The 17,448-nt window shown below is 28.0% G+C and overlaps 1 protein-coding gene across 2 annotated transcripts; it reads right to left on the bottom strand.

Annotated features, from left to right (window-relative positions):
* Positions 1 to 750: 750 nt before the first annotated feature.
* Positions 751 to 16,440, bottom strand: LOC134833305 (torso-like protein). Of its 2 annotated transcripts, XM_063847583.1 has the most exons (5): positions 16,171 to 16,440; positions 13,410 to 13,829; positions 2,437 to 2,701; positions 1,483 to 1,914; positions 751 to 1,423 (listed from the first exon to the last, which is right to left on the bottom strand). In XM_063847583.1, exons 3-5 carry the CDS (start codon positions 2,653 to 2,655, stop codon positions 1,028 to 1,030), a joined length of 1,047 nt encoding a protein of 348 aa, XP_063703653.1. In that variant the 5' UTR covers positions 2,656 to 2,701; positions 13,410 to 13,829; positions 16,171 to 16,440; the 3' UTR covers positions 751 to 1,027. The 2 variants fall into 2 exon arrangements, with proteins under 2 accessions (XP_063703653.1, XP_063703654.1); XM_063847584.1 differs by lacking the exon at positions 13,410 to 13,829 and having other exon boundaries at positions 16,173 to 16,440.
* Positions 16,441 to 17,448: the final 1,008 nt, after the last annotated feature.

Genomic DNA, 17,448 nt, shown 5'->3' with positions numbered 1-17,448 from the left:
TTTTTTTTTTGAGCAAAATAAGTTAAAAATTTCATCAAAATTGTCTGCTTTTTTGGTTCTATTATACATTTTCAAGAAAAATTTTTTAAAAAATTAAGATGAATATTCTTAAAAACATGAATTTGCTTCTCTAAAAATTTTTTCAAAAAAAAATATTTTTTAATTTTTAACTTGAAATGGTTTGAATTCATTATAGAATTGACAAATATCAATGAAAAATTAAAAATTTTTATCGATCCAAATAAAAATTAATAAAAAAATAATAAAAAATAAAATAAAAGTAAATAAATTCGAAATTAAACGCTTTTAAAAAAAAATCATTTCAAAAAAATTCAAAAAATTTTCTATTCCTCATTAAAATTTTCCAAACTCCTCATGTGAAAAAATATGCGAAAAAGGACTTAATTTTCACTTCCAGCTGTAAAATTTATTAAATTTAGGTTGAAAAATTATATTGGATGGTTCATAACGATATTTCATTTTCATTAGAAAAAACGTTATAGGCCTCATAACGCTTTTTAGTTTATATTCGAAAATGCGTTATAAAATATTTTAAATAGGACAAATATCTTTCAAAATTTAATTTTTAATTAATTTTAAAATTATTAAAAATTAAATTATAAAATTAAAAAAAAAAATCTCTCAAAAAATCAAATTTCGTTACTTGCCAAAAGAAATGCTGAAAAACGTGAAGCATTTTCATTCGTCGTACTTTCCCGAAATTAAAAGACTTTTCTTAAAATTGATTTATGTATTACGTCTAATCGATTTCTATCACAGAAAAGTAGTAATAAATGTTAAATCTACCGATACTATCATACAAATCTTACAGCTAAGGGGCATTAAAATTAATTATATTGGAAGAAACCTGAAAATATTCTAACTTTCGTCTACTTAGTCAAATGGAAAACAAGGATCATCACTGTCTGTGTGGCACTTTTTGTCAAAAAAAACGTCGTCTGTCTTAAAAACTAAAATTCCTAAACTAAATTGAGCTTAATCAGAAATTTAAAAAAAAATGCTACTTTTACATATTCGACTCCCACAGTTTGAGATAATTGTTCAAAACTTCCTGGAACCATCGTCGTTTCACGGGTTCTTTGAAGATCGCGTCTAACGATCGCAGTTCCATGTGCAAAATCGCCTCATTTTCCAGCAGTTCGTCAAGTGCCCGCAACATATTTCCGTTTCCGTGCAATTTCAGCAAACTGCTGTACGTGAAGAGGTAATAGGAAAGTCGCAATTTGCGCGATGCCCATTTTTCGACCGTGCTATTACCGGATGCCGATCGAATGGAACCAATATGCTCGGAATACCATGGCGCAAAATAATTGTAAAGATCAACTTTTGACAATGCCGCCACACCTTTTGACTTGAGACGCTCCTTTAAATGCTGGTATTTGGCTTTTGTGAATACAAACACCTGGAAAATCAAGGAAAATTTAAAAAAAATCGATTTTTCATGAAATTTTTCAAAATTACCTGATACAACGAGTTACCCGTCGTGTACGAATGAATGTAATGCGTTCCGAATTTGTTCATGAACTGCACAGCGGAGGTCGTGTCCCCGATAGTTACATTCCGTATCTTGCCAATTGCCTCGTTCTCGAGCGGTTGATTTGCCGGCAGCACGGGCAACAGTCTTTCGGTTTCGTGAAATTTTGATACGCGCACTAGCACGTAGCAGTAATCGCCGTAGATGAAGGACGAATTTATGCCGAGCTTTTTGGCGGCAATTTCGGGATGCCAGCCATCGGTAAAGGCACGCCACGGACTGTCGAGCAGTTCGATGTGAAAGTCACGGAAATACGCCTGGAAAAGTTGGCGCTTATTGTCGCAAAATTCCATGTGAAAGTCGCCGTTGAAGACGCCGGGTCGTGGTTCTTCCACGACATCGTGCAAGGCCTCGACGTTCTGAGAAAGAAAAAAAAAATAAAATTTAAAAAAATTAATTAAATTCAAATTATTTTTTTATTTTTTATAAATATTTAAAAATTCCAAAATATAAATTATTTATTTCTGAATTAATTTTTTTTTTATTAATTAATTATTTTTTTTTATTTAAAAAAATTCAAAAAAAATAAAATTTAACTCATGCATAAATCCTTTAATTTGCTTAATTAATTTAATTATTTTTTAAAATTAAAAATAAATAAAAAAAAAATAAATTTTAATTTATTTTATTAATTTTTTTTAATTAAAAAAATATAAAATTTAATTAAAAAATAATTAAATAATTTAATTTCATTTTTTAAATTTTAAGAATAAACAAAGACATTAAATTTTAAAAATTTGATTAAAAAATAATATTAAAAAAATATTTTTTGAAAAAAAAAATTATTAAAAATTTAATAAAAATAAAATTTAAATTAATTGAATTAATTTTGAATAAATAAAATTAAAATATTTTTTTAATAAAAAAAACCAAAATCTCACCTTAAAAACCGTTTTAGTTGGTTCTTTGAACAGCCATCGTTCCGTATCGTTGTATGAAATAACCTTCATCGAGATACTCAAATAGCCGTAACGTATGAAAATATTGACTGTTTTTCCGACTCTTAGTTGTGCCGATGACACGTGGATGCACGTGCTGACAAAGACGACGGAGAGTAATGCAAGAGCCATGAAGCTCGTACATTTCGCGGGAATTAGCATTGCTTTGTGCGAGCAATTGTCAGCATTTGTCAGTAGATTCTGCTGTCTGCAAAGAAAAAAAAAATAAGAAATAATACTTTTTAAAAAATTGACCCAATTGATGCTAAAAACGATGACATTTAACACAAATTGCACAATATCCAAAGCAAAATTCGCTAAAATAAATAAACAAGTAACGTTTATTTTTTTTTGCTTTGCTTCGTTTTGTGTCTAAATATTAACATAGTTTTGTGTCTTTTTTTTGCATTTGCATGAAAAAATATGCAATGCAGTGACAAATAACATTATTTATGTCTCTTTATTACAATTTTTTATATATTTTATTTTTTTGATGAATCATCAAGTGAGGTGTCGACATGTAAGTAACCAACCATTCACAAATAAGGAAATTTAGAACGAATTTGCTAAATGTTCCAGGAAAACTTTGTGTCGCCGCGGTGTCATGTTTCGCAATAATCGGTTAGACATGCAATGTGAAGCGAAAAAAATTATTATTTTAGCAAAAAAAAATATGATGCGCATAATTTGTTGCTTTAGGCAGGTAAGAATTTTTGCACAAATGCATATTTCATCAAAAAAAAAATCATCTCGAAGTAGAAAGATTTTTAATGAATAATTAATGAAGTTGGAAAAAAGGAGACAATGTATCCTAATTTGGTATTGTTCTGTTCTGCGGAATAACATTTTTCATCTCACAATGGAAATTTTCATCATTTTAAATTTCAGTATTGTCAAATTCTTTAAAAGTCTTTAATAAAAAAACTTGTGAAGAAAAATTTGAATTCAAGAGAAAATTGTTTCAAAAGATCTGAACTCAACTCAAAATTCTTTCAAAAGATCTGAATTAGACTCGAAATTCTTTCAAAAGATCTGAATTAGACTCGAAATTGTCTCAAAAGATCTGAATTCGGCTGAAAACTTTTTTAAAAGATCTGAATTCGCCTGAAAATTGTTTCAAAAGATCTGAATTCAACTCGAAATTGTTTCAAAAGATCTGAATTTGCCTGATAAATTGGTTCAAAAGATCTGAATTCGCCTGAATTTTTTTTAAAAGATCTGAATTCGCCTGAAAACTTTTTTAAAAGATCTGAATTCGACTTGAAATTCTTTCAAAAGATCTGAATTCGACTCGAAATTCTTTCAAAAGATCTGAATTCGACTCGAAATTCTTTCAAAAGATTTGAATTCGACTCGAAATTCTTTCAAAAAGATTTGAATTCGACTCGAAATTCTTTCAAAAGATCTGAATTCGACTCAAAATTCTTTCAAAAGATCTGAATTCGACTCAAAATATCTGAATTCGACTCGAAATTCTTTCAAAAGATCTGAATTCGACTCGAAATTCTTTCAAAAGACCTGAATTCGACTCAAAATTCTTTCAAAAGATCTGAATTCGACTCAAAATTGTTTCAAAAGATCTAAATTTGACTCCAAATTCTTTCAAAAGATCTGAATTCGACTCAAAATTCTTTCAAAAGATCTGAATCCGCCAAAAAAAAATTCAAAAGATTTGAATTCGACTCAAAATTCTTTCAAAAGATCTGAATTTCAAAAGATCTGAATTCGACTCAAAATTATTTCAAAAGATCTGAATTCGACTTGAAATTCTTTCAAAAGATCTGAATTCGACTCGAAATTCTTTCAAAAGATCTGAATTCGACTAAAAATTATTTCAAAAGATCTGAATTCGACTAAAATTATTTCAAAAGATCTGAATTCGACTTGAAATTCTTTCAAAAAATCTGAATTCGCCTGAAAATTTCTTCAACTTTCAACTTTTAATTGAAAAATTCCCTGAAAAATCTCAAAATAATCCATTTAAAGCCCTTTTCAACAAAACTACACTAATTACTAGCAAACAACAACACATAAGTCTTCTCAACTGCTACTACAATTTTTAATACCATTTAACAAATAATTGGAGCAATTTATAACAAGTATCAAATTTTAACCGAATTCGAGAGTGTTTGTCTTGCAAATAGGTTCTTTCACACAAACTCACGACGAGGAACTTTCGAACGAACACACGAAACAATAGTAAGGCTTAAATAAAGTCGACATAGGTGCATTGCATAACGAACGATACAATTTCATAAAATTGGAGTAAAAACAGCAAATTAAAAAAAAGGTATTTGTTACAAATAATAACAAAACATATTGAGTTACTTTGAATAATTTTTCGAGTACAACAACAACAAAAAAACCGACAAGTGTCTTGTCTTGTACGAAACACTCATTTTGGCAAAGTTGCATGTAATCATTAGCTCGTTGGCTTTGATCGGAGCCAGCAAAGTGTAACCAAGAAGTTGATTACTGTGTCAAAGTCAATATGTGACTGCGTGTCGTTGGTATGCAAAATCTGTAACAAAAATAATTTTCGGACTAATTTCCGTAAAAAAAACACCGTTTAATGTGTGTCACGTAACGCACTTTTTCGTAATTGTAACGAATTCGCATGAATTTTAGCCTTCAAGTGGGGGAAATGCGGGATTCCTGCCGCGTTAACTCTGGAATCAGGAAATAAATTCGAAATAAATGAAAATTTAAAAAAAATTGATAAAATTAATTATTACCTGCTTCAATTCCACTCACGTGTCGTTCAAAAAGTCACATCGTGTCATCAATTTTCGCACATCAAGTCGCCAGCTGCGTTCACAAGCGACGAAAATCCCATCTGGAGACATTTGCATGCAAAAAAATCGCAGTCATGAACGTTCATTCAATCAAAAACAATAAAAAAAATATTTTTCACTCACGAATCGCGCGAAGAAATTCGAATGCACTACGCCACAGTCATACCTAATGACGATGACGATGATGATGGTATCAGTTGTTGTGTTTGTTGTTTAAAGCACTTTGGCCGTATAGTACTTGACAACTGTTTTGGAATATAAATTTTATATCCACTCACGTTTGAGTATAATTTTCAATTGAAATAAAAATAAAAAATAAATAAATAACGAAAAAAACAAACGAGTACTGCGGTGTTGTTCGTTTACTCATCCATTAAACAGCTAAAATGGCATCAAATTGCCAAAATTTAGCGGAAAAGACGGCTTAATGCGCTTATACTTGCACTGCGATTCCAATTTGCGATGCGGATAATGTTAAAAAGTCAAAATGAAATAACAACAAAGAAATTTAAATTATTTTTTGAGACGTTGAACGAAAGATTGGGCATTATGGAGATCGATAGTTTTATAAAGCAGTCACAAAATTTAGTGAATGATATTTATTTTAATTTATCATTCAAAGGATATGTCCTTAAAATTCACTTAGCTATTCCATAAGGGCTCAAGGAGCTTTAAAAATTTTTTTAGGCAGGCCCAAATTTTTATTTTTTTACTTTTTGTTTTTTTAAAGCAAAAAAATTAAAATAAATATTTTTAATAATTAAATAAATAGGTAAATAATTAATTTTTCATGATTTTTTTTATATTTTATTTAAATATTTTTTTTTAGTTAAAGTTTAACATGAATTTTCTTCTGTAAATTTTCTTTTTTTTAACACAGATTTTTTTTTCAAAAAAAGAAAAAATTATGTTTATTTTTTTTTATAAAAATTTAGGCCGCTCCAAATGAAAATCAAAAATAAAGTCCGATGCCCCATTTTAAAAGTCAAAAATCCAATGGGGCAAAATAAAAAAAAAAGTTAAAAATTTCATCAAAATTGATCGTTTTTTGGCGTATTTTCATAATTTTTCAAGACATTTTTAAAAAATTTTTCAATTATTTAAATTTTTATTTTGAAAATCATATTTTATTAACTTTAATTTTCTTCTCTTTATATTCCGTCAATGAGGCTTCTGTTAGTCTGTTGGAACCGATTTTACGGCTTTCCTAAAAATATTTTTCATAAAATTACTGAATTTTTTTTTCAAATTTTTTTGACAGTTATTTTTTATGAAATTTTAATTTTTCAATTTTTAACTTAAAATAATCTAAAATCAATTTTTCATTTGAAAATTTCAAAGAAGATTATTGATGTTTATTCAACGATCAAAAATTGCTAAAATTCTGTCATTTTGTATGAAAAAAAGTATTTCATTTTTTTTTTATTTTGCGCCTCCCCCATTTTATTTTCAAAATTTTCGGACTTTATTTTTGAATTTCATTTGGAGCGGCCTTAATTTTTTTAAAATTTTTTAATTTTTTTTTTTTTTTGCAATTATTTTAAAATATTTGTATTTAAACTTCAAAAAATAAAAAAAATCATTATTAATTAAAACAAGAAAAAAAAATATTGATCAACGGTCAAAAATTGTTTAAATTTTGTCAGTTTTTAGGTATGAGGAAAAAAAGTATTTATTTTTTTTTAATTTTTAAATACATTTAACTCGCTGCAGACTATAGAGCTTATTTTAATATTTTTTAATTTTTTTTTTAAATGCGGTAATGAGATTTTTTAAATTATTATTTTATTTATTTATTTTTATTTTTTTTTTGTTAAATATCGTCCAAAAATTTGCTCGATGAAGAATTTTCAAAATAATTGGATAAAATTATTTTCGTCTTTTGTAAAATTCTTATAATTAATTCCCTTTGTTACTTTTGATGAAATTCAGCAAATATGTGACTGGATCCAATATTGCTGAAATCAGTCAAAGCAATTTCGTTTTACTTTATCAAATTAACTATCAATTATGGACTTTTATCCAGTGTACAAAAATTTTCCCTTGAATAATATTTTTTACAATTTTTTTTTGCTATTCACGGTGAATTTGATTTTTTCCTTTGTACATCAACAAACTACATTTTTTGATGCAAAATGCTCATAATTCATAGAATAAATAATATTAATATTTTTTTTGCATTTAGCAAAGCTGATGCGAATCATTCTCGTCAGTGAACATGGTTGTTTTCATGTGGCTTTGTAATCGTAATTAAATTAAAATTGGAAGCCCACTTCCATTACAAAAGCCTAAACAGCACAGTTTTAATATGAAAAGCCAGTACATATTGTTTTAAAAGCCAGAAAAAAAGTTACAAGTGGTCTAACGACATTCCTCCCCGTTTTCGCAAATGTAAGCAAACTTTTACCTTTCATCTCTCTCCTTCTCTCGTGCTTGCCTAAACACGTCTTTGATGCGTGATGTTGTTCGACAATAATGCATTATTACGGCGTTTGTTGTCGCTTGAGATGACGCAATTGTAAAAACAAAAAAAAATTGTTTCATAACCCGCAAACAATTAACTCCATTTCCACCGAAGCTCTGAACTTGAACTGCCGAGCGGCAACAATCGAGCATATCAAGCGAAATGCAAATTGCAACGAACGACCGCGACGCGTGTGAACTGTTTTTATTATTTTTTTTTTTTGATTTCATTCAAAGTTGTAAATAATACTTTTCAAACGCAACGACGACGATAAAAAAAAAGTGAAGAGCTGGTGTTTTTTTTTCAATAAAAATAATCAACATTTTAATTGTGCACGCATGAACAAGTCTTTACGCATTTATGGCAGTGTTTTGTAAATATTTGGCACAAATATTCATGATTTTTGCAATATACCAACATGTATCGCTTTTCCAAGGCCATGTTACTAGTTTTGGAATCGTACTGCAACTCAGATGAGTGATTGAGAGAAAAAAAAATAATCGTAGCTGATAATCGCTTTGTGACCAACCTTGACTTTAACCCACATAACATGCATTCATGCATTGGTGATCTAGATCAGACATATGTGAGAAAAAAAATGAAGCAAATATTACCTTTTGAACATTAAAGTAACATCTTTACATCAATTTTGTGAGAAAAAATTTCTTTTTTTTTGTCAAATTATTTAAAAATTTCTTTAGTTTTTAAAAAGCTAAACGTACAGTCTTAAGAGCTAACTTTGGGTTTAACACTTTCAATCTTGTCAGTTTTTGAAAAGCTAAAGATTTCAAGAGCTAACTTTGGGTTAAACAATTTCAGGTCTCTCAATTTTTAAAAAGCTAAACTTATAAAATTTAAGAGCTAACTTTGGGTTAAACAATTTCAGTCTTGTCAGTTTTTGAAAAGCTAAAGTAAGATTTCAAGAGCTAACTTTGGGTTTAACAATTTCAGGTCTGTCAGTTTTTAAAAAGCTAAACTTAAAAATTCAAGAGCTAACTTTGGGTTTAACAATTTCAGGTCTGTCAGTTTTTAAAAAGCTAAACTTCAGATTTCAAGAGCTAACTTTGGGTTAAACAATTTCAGGTCTGTCAGTTTTTAAAAAGCTAAACTTCAGATTTCAAGAGCTAACTTTGGGTTTAACAATTTCAGGTCTCTCAGTTTTTAAAAAGCTAAACTTAAAAATTCAAGAGCTAACTTTGGGTTTAACAATTTCAATCTTGTCAGTTTTTAAAAAGCTAAACTTAAAACTTCAAGAACTAACTTTGGGTTTAACAATTTCAGGTCTCTCAGTTTTTAAAAAGCTAAACTTAAGAATTCAAGAGCTAACTTTGGGTTGAACAATTTCAGGTCTCTCAGTTTTTAAAAAGCTAAACTTCAGATTTCAAGAACTAACTTTGGGTTAAACAATTTCAGGTCTCTCAGTTTTTTAAAAGCTAAATTTTCAGAATCATGCCTACAATGTAGCAGGCCAAAGAAATCACTTTAGAACGATGGAAAATTTCTAATCAAAACAAACAATCAAGTCACGACCAATAAAGTCATATTCACAAGAATCACTGGTCACAACAATCGATTTGACTATCATCAAAAGCAATTGATTCCAATCAACTCTCAATTGAATGATGAATTTGTTGTTTTGTGCTATTGAAGTTCTCTTTAATTGACTTTTATTACTGATGTTTACCCTTTTTTTTCACATTGTCCATTCTTACAATGCGTGGATCATAATTCACTTCATTTTATCCGGCATTCATCACCAACTCTTGATATCACTTCATTATTCTTATTTTTTATTACTATTTTTCATTCAATTCACTGTCTGTCTGCGAGAACAATGATAATTGTTTGTTTTTGTATGTTAATGAAAAAAACTTCTGATTTCTTCTTCCTTCAAAGTAAAGTGCTCAAGTATGGGAAAAATGGCCGGCATTGTATCGAAGGGCATCATGCGTGAAATCGACAATGCAAAGTCGTAAATTTATCAATCTCTTCGCTCGGAAGTTGCTTTAGCAAAACTTAAAAAAAACTGTTGCGGTGATATAATATCAATAATTTGACCGTTTTGAACTGCCGTTAAAGGTCGAATTGAAACTGCTAATTATGTGCCCGCAATATCTACCGGTTTCCTGTCTTTCGTGCATCGTCATTAGATAGTCGTCGTTAAAATATACAGTTGGACAGGTAACAACCTTGAACTTGCTTTAAAATTTGGTTTATGTAACGATTTTTGTCATCAATTTAAAACTCGTTTTTTCGTTAATTGAGGTAGGTTCAATCGAAAATTGTGTAAATCGAAGTGCGAGAAAGCAGTGACGGATCATGGAGTAAATTCAGTGGTGAGTATAAGTATTTTAAAGTAAAATTTTTAGCAATATATCTTCGTAGGGGAGGATGGCTCGTACAGAACGTACGTCTTCTATAGACACAGAAGAGGAGGGGGTCAGGTAAGTTCTATTATTTCTTGAAATACTGTGATACTAAAGTTTTTTTTAGGAAAAACCAAAGGTTTTAGCTTCAATTATACTTTTTAATCCAAACCAAGCATATAAAAAGTTAATTAAGAAGCTTAACGATTTTAACTGGCGAAGACATTTTTAGTCAAAACTAAATAGAATTAGATGCGAACAAGGCAGATGCAATAAAAAATAAATGGGGAAAGGTTGATTCACTTTTTTGCGACTGCAGTGATATTATCCAGACCATAAAACACATATGTGAAGCTTCCTGAAGTCATGCATTTCTATTTGGAATTCAATGAATTCACGAGGCGAATGAATTGGCAAAAAGTTGAATTGAGGCCCTTCCAAGTCCGATTTGAATCAGAAAATTTCTTCAGTTTTCGATCCATTAGTGACAAAAAAGGGGTCATATACGCAAAAACTTCAACGGCCCCTTGTACGCATATTTTCCACGAGGACCCCCCAAGTGTTATATACCAAAATTCTCAGGATGAAATAAGGAATCAAATTAGCCTTGCATGAGTGTTGTCCGACTCCATTCGAAAAACACAAAAGCCCCTAATATTAACCCCTAAGTGGATCAAGTTAACCCCTTTAGAGCTAATTTGACCTCTAAAGGGGTTAACTTGACCTCTATATGGGTTAACCTGACCCCTTTTTCGCTTAAAAGACACAAATAAGAAGGAAATATGTTTCAAATGATGTACTTGAGAAGTCCTATTAAAAAAAACCCAGAAATGCCGAAAAACAACGGCTTGAACATGAAATTGCAAGTAACATAAATTTTATCTCATAAAACACAAAAGGCATTGCTTTCCTATTAAAAGTTTAATGAAGGTGCGGTTTTTAGCAAACATCTATGAATATCGAACAACAAGTTTGCCTCTATTACGTTACATCAACCTTCTTTGTAAGTGGCGTAAGTAACTCAAAATTTACGTATGTAGCAGGTTGTTCTATCAAAGTTCAATCTATAAATTTTGATAATTGAATCAAAAATGTAATCTCTGGCTTTCGTGTATTAATGAATGGAAACGAACAAAATGTAATGGGTAATAATAATCAATATTTAAAACATTTTGTTTGATGATGCTTTTAGCTTTGGCTACGATGTTTGTACAAAAACTAATTAATACATAATTATTATTGAAAGTCATGTTCCTATTCAATTACGGGATTTTTCGGTAGGCAGTGCCTTGGTAAAGTTACGCTCCGTAGTAGAAAAACTGGTCTGAAACTAAATGTCAAAAGTAGATGAATAATGAAGCCATTAACGACACAACATGATGTCGTCTTATTATTACATCTACTGTTCTAAACTGTTGTCTAATGGAAAACTTTTGAGCGCCTTTTGCTCTTTATCCAAAGACATTCAGTACACGACAATGAAAAAAGTTCCATAATTGTGTGGCAGAAAAATGATACAAACTTAATTGGTTGGCAAATTTACATTTTCCTGTGTTTAATTGTGTGGAAGATTTGAATAGTTCACTATACAAAAAAATTTATGATGTACAACTCTTTTATTGTCTCTTTTTTTTGTGTCTTTTTCCTCATTCATTCCGTCATCGACAATGAAAAAAAAAATCGAAAAGTTTTAAACGCTCCCAAAAACTTTTCAAGAATGAACGATGGACCTTCAGCAAAAAAAAAAATTAAAAAACAAACAAAAAACGCAGACATCGACCGGTCACTTGCGGAAGACGGCGACGAATAAAAAAAATCCATAACTAATGACTTTGCGTGTGTTAATCCTCGCATCCATTAATCGAAAGACATCCATTGACTAGTCCATTGAGTTTTTTTGTGTTTTAACAAAACAACAAATCAAACAGGCTTTCTTTATCTATTTATCGAAAAATAAAAACTAGCAGTGCTCTAAAATCCGGTCTTTATTTGTAGATCAAATATTTGAATAATCATTTTTTTGTCATTCAGTGACATGATGCGATAAAAAGTTACTGTTCAAGAGCCTTGAGTGTTAAAATTTTGTCTTTTTAAGTTTTTATAAGCTCTTGATGGGGTCAAATATGAGGAACGCCTTTGTTTTGTGTCAATATTTGAGCAACTTGATGAACTTAGTGACATGAAAAAATGAGATAATTTAAAAAAATGGTCTTTTTCTGTTTCAGGTGACACAAAGTTAAGAACAATTGGCGGAAATGAAGGTTCTAAGTATGGAAAAAAATTAAAAATGAAGTTTGTTGAACAAACATTCAAAAAAAAAGTCAAAGAGATACTTGGAACGACGATTTCATGGCGTTAGTAAATAAGAAATATCAGACTGAAACTCCTCTAATAGGGAAAAACATCAGTTTTCAACGTCAATACCGATCGAGAATCCATCAAAAGAGAAAATATGTAACGAAAATAATTACAAGGAGATACATGTGATGTTTAATAAAGAATATAAAAGCATACTTTTGGAAGACAAATACGTCAAACATTCGAAACTTACGAGTTTTTATGATAAATTGACTTTTTAAGTTACATTTTTATTACTTTTTAGATCATTTTTCGTCAAAATAAATAATAACTTTTGTTACCGATAATTTTTTAATCATTTCTTAAAACTTTTAATTTTTATTTCTTGTCAAAAATTAGGAAAAACTTAAAAATATTTAGATAAAAAGGACCAAAAAATGTAAACAATTTAAAAAATTCTTTTAAAAAAAAATTCTAAATTAATTTAAAATGCCCAAAAATAGCTAAATTTGTCCCAAAATGTAACCTTTAGATTATGCCCATTTTAATAAAATATTGGATTATCAAAAAATATTTTTTTTTTAATTAATTTCTTAAAATTATAATAATAAAATATTATTTTTTTTTAAAATAATTTTTTAACTTAAAAAGTACTTATTTAAATTTTTTTTTTTTTAATTTTTTTAATTTTTTTTTTAATTTTTTTTTTTTTTAATTTTCAAAAATTTATTTTTTAATTTTTTAATAAATTTTTTTTTAAATTTTTTTTTTTAAATTTTTTTTAAATTTTTTTTTAATTTTTTTTAATAATTTTTTAAATTAATACCTATTTTTTTTTTAAATGTTTTAACTTAAATATTTTTAATTTAATTTTCTTTTAAATAATTATTTTAAATTTTTGAATTTTTAAATTAATTTTTTTTAATTAAATTATAGAAAAAGACACAAAACTGCATTGATTCATTGAAAAAAAAAAATACAAATTCAACTCACCTTTAATTTCGTATTTAAATTCAATATTTGAAACGTAAATAATTGATTGACAAGTTCTTTAGGCAATTCTTATTCAACAATCATTTTTGTATTTTTCCGATGTTTTTTTTATCAACTTTATTTTTACAATTTTTCCTTTGGCAACTTTAGGAACTTTACCATTATACTCTTTTAACTTTTTTTTCGTATCGTGGTTACTTGATTTAATTAATTAAAAATCATTCTCTTTTCATCAACTTTTTATTGTTTTTCACTTGTTTGTTTTGATTTTTTCACCACGAAATTAATTTTAAATTATTTTATGCACTACCACATGATTGTTGATTGGCTTGTTTGCTTTTTCACTTGAATTTTGCTTCGATTTATTTTTTCATTATTTACATGCTTTTTTTGTTCGTCGTGTGACTTCTCTCGCAGAATCTAAAAAAACGAGAAAAAAGTGCATTTAATTTTCGGTACATAAAAAATTTTCACTCAATTAAGCAATTTCATGGAAAATCGCGACAACTCAAATTAGAGGTATGACTGGAAAACCGAAAAACTCATAAATTACCATTATCAGACACATGACGTGCATTTTAATAGGTATTTATGGATTCAATCATACGCATTTGGTTAATCAGCTCAATTGAAACGAACGAAGGCAAAAGTGAAGTGCATCCATCATAAATGCATTAAATTCATAATTTAACGAAAAACCAATTGAAATGCATTGAAAAGCAGATTTCTGGGCAATCTAATGATGTTCTGTTTAGCCAGAAACATTTAAATTGATGTGAGAACAATGGACTTTGCTCAAACACACATCAACATCGTCAATAAAGAACAAGCAAGTAACATAATGACGATGATTAAGTAAATAACAACAAACAAATGCAGAGAGCAAGAACCGATAAATTGTCAAGAAATGCATCGTGTTTCCTCATATTGTTCGTTATTTTGTCTCTAAATGGACTTCAACTTGTCATGCATTTGGGTTTTGGATAATATTCTCACGTTTTGTTTATTTAGGCCTTGCAAGGAGTACAACTGTGATTTTGTGAGAAAATAGAACAATTTTTTTTTTTATAGAAATTTGTTTTTTTTTTAAATTAATGTTTCAAAGATCTTTAAATAAAAAAAATAATTTTAATTTAATTTTTTAAAAATAAATTAATTAAAAATAAAAAAATAATTAATTTAATTTTTTAAAAATAATTTAATTAAAATAATAATTAGTTAAATAATTTTTTCACAAATTTTTTAAAAAAATTAATAAATAAAATTTTAAAGTTCTCAAAAAATTTTAAAAGATTTTTTTTTAGTAAATTTTATAATTTTAAATTTTTTTCAATTATTGTTTGATTTTTTATTTAAATAAAATTCAAATTTTTAACGATAAAAACTCAAATAAATATTTTTTTACGTTTTGATATTTTTACTTAAATCGACTTTTTTAGCCTTTTTTTTTTGTCAAAAGAAAAAATAAAATTTTTATCAGTTTTTTAAACTTTTTTTTTACTTTAATTTACTGTTTTAGCATTTACACTTTTTAGTCTTTAATTAATTTATTAAGTTAATTTTATTGATTAATTTTTCAAATTTTTAAAACATAGAAGAAAAAAAATCTTAATTTAAAAATTTAAATTTTTTACAAAAATAATTTCTAAATTCAACGTGTCACGATTTTTGTTTTAAATTTTATTTAATTGATTTTATTAAAAAAAAATATTAATCTAATTTGATTAATTTTATTTTTTTTCTTTAAAATTTCAAATTTTTATTAAAAATTTATTTAAAAATTAAATTAATTTAAAATTAAAATTTTTTTGACAAAAATTCTTAAATTTTTAGTGAAAAAAAATTAAAATGGACGAAAAAATTTTTTTATTTAAAAAATAATAATTTTATTTTAAGATTAAAAAATTTCTATTAAAAATATTATAAAAAAAATATTGAGGTATGTTAAAAAAAATATTTTTTTTACGAAAATGTTCACTGATAAAAAAACATTTAAATCGAACTTTAATAAAAATTTTTCAGCAAACTCAGAAAAAAATTTTTTTTTTTAATTTTCGTTCACTTTTCTCACAAAACAACAATTAAATCACTTTTTAATGAAGTTACTTTCGGTTACTTAGTCGATTACATCCATCGTGTGTGGTGACAACACATTTTTATTATATTTTTGTATTCTTTGTGTAACCGAGGCACCTGTGAAACGACACGAATGTCTGTTCTCTTCTATTGTTTTTTGAGGGAACGAACGTGAAAACAACAAAAGGTTGCTTCAAAAAAAAAAATTTTTTTTTATTTTGCGAGAACGCCTCAAGTTTTGCACTTCTCACAACACAGTAGGCAGTCGAAAAAAAGGACTCTTAATTCCAATTAATTTCCATGAGCCGCCACAAGTCGATTACGCTGCCGTGCCTTTTAACAAAAAAAAATATTTATTGCAACCACCTTTTGTTCGTTTCTATTCGGAGTTGCATGCTGCACTCGCTGACACACTGAGACATATTTTTGCATTCACTTTATGTGTTTTTACTTCATTCTGCTTGTTTACTTGCTCTATGATCATAAAAAAAGTATAAATTCGACTTATTTTATTTAAGGAGAGACACAAAAAATCGCCAATAAAAATATTTCTTGAGGGTCACTACACGTTTGTCACCTTTTGCCATTCGTACTTTTTTGCTTTAATTAATTTTTATTTCATTCTGAAGTTGTTCGCGTCGATCGACCGCAGAAAAAAATCATCTTTAGCAATAATTACACACACACCTCTTTAATCACTTGATGTACACATGTTTTTTTCTCAAGTCATGATTAGATTGCAGTTAAGATGATGATGACTTTGTACGAAAAAAAAATACAAAAAATTAATTTTCTGCTCAAAGAGGTTGACGACGACGTCGACGGTATTGCAGCATGTCCTTCATTCAAATTTCTTAGATTTTTTTGCTTCACTCTTGAATTGGTCAACAACAATGTGAACAACAATAATTTATTATTTTTTTGTGTGTTAAAAATCCGTTCCGTTCCAAACAAAGGTTATTGCAAGACTGAATATCAAAATTAAATAAAACATGCTGCTCCGTAGGCAAGTACAGCTGAACGGCGTGCGAGACAGTGAGTGAGTGGCTGTTTTGTGTGTCGTCTCGTAGCGTTGAGAGAGATCGTCGTGCTGCAATGAGAGGCAATAAAAAAAATCAAAATTGTATTCATATTTTGTTTTAAATATTCTTTCGCGTTGCATTTGTATTATTTTACTTTAAAATATAATAGGCAACGAAGCAAGTAGTGGTAGTGCACAAAAAGGGGAGAGAACTTACGAGGATCGTTTCTTCTTACGAATGCAGCAACTATTGCTTGGCTACGAGAATTTATACTTGTTGCTGCTTAATGATCTTTGGTTTGTAATTTTTTCGTTTTGAGTCACGATTGAAAAATTATTTTTTCTTTTATTTGATGATTTTTAGCAATTTTAAGCGGTTTTTAGTCTGAAATGATTTATTTTTAAAATTTGAAAAATTTAGAAAAAATTGGTTTAAACGAACTAAAAATTGACTTGAAATTAACTTTTGTAAGTTTATTCTTTCATTTTAAGCTAAAAATTTGATGAAAATCGTATAAAAAATTTTTGTGTATTTTTCCTCAAAATACATAAAAATTTTACAGGCCATATTTGGTCAATATATCAATTGAAATGAGCTTTTGTAAGTACTTTTAAACAACTTTTGTTTTGGACTTTTTCTAAATTTTACGTTTCCGATGTACAGGAGCTTTTAAAAGATGTTAGCAAAAAAAATTGATCAAAAAAAAATTTCAGCCAAAATCCTCTTGTTATGAGGGCTCATGTACCCATTTTTGAAGATTGAGTTAGATCACCGTTCTCCGTCTCAAATTGAAGGTTTTGTCTTTAGAAACAACTTTTGTTTTGGACTTTTTCTAAATTTTGCGTTTTCGATGTACAGGAGCCATTTTTATTGAGTTAGATCACCGTTCTGTCTCAAATTGAAGGTTTTGCTTTAGAAACAAAAAATTTTGCGTTTCCGAT

This window comes from Culicoides brevitarsis, chromosome 3 (genome assembly GCF_036172545.1).
Source record: "Culicoides brevitarsis isolate CSIRO-B50_1 chromosome 3, AGI_CSIRO_Cbre_v1, whole genome shotgun sequence".
In the NCBI taxonomy this organism is placed as follows: Eukaryota; Metazoa; Arthropoda; class Insecta; order Diptera; family Ceratopogonidae; genus Culicoides; species Culicoides brevitarsis.
The sequence above is the reverse complement of the archived record's forward strand: the minus strand, read 5'-3'. Positions and strand labels throughout refer to the sequence as shown.

Bases quoted from the DNA above. Each gene is read 5' to 3' on its own strand.
- LOC134833305 (XM_063847583.1), bottom strand. From the start codon at position 2,655: ATGCTAATTCCCGCGAAATGTACGAGCTTCATGGCTCTTGCATTACTC. The intron at 1,915-2,436 runs GTGAGATTTTGG...TTTCTTTCTCAG, and splicing joins CAACTAAAACGGTTTTTAAG to AACGTCGAGGCCTTGCACGA. The intron at 1,424-1,482 runs GTAATTTTGAAA...TTGATTTTCCAG, and splicing joins CGGGTAACTCGTTGTATCAG to GTGTTTGTATTCACAAAAGC.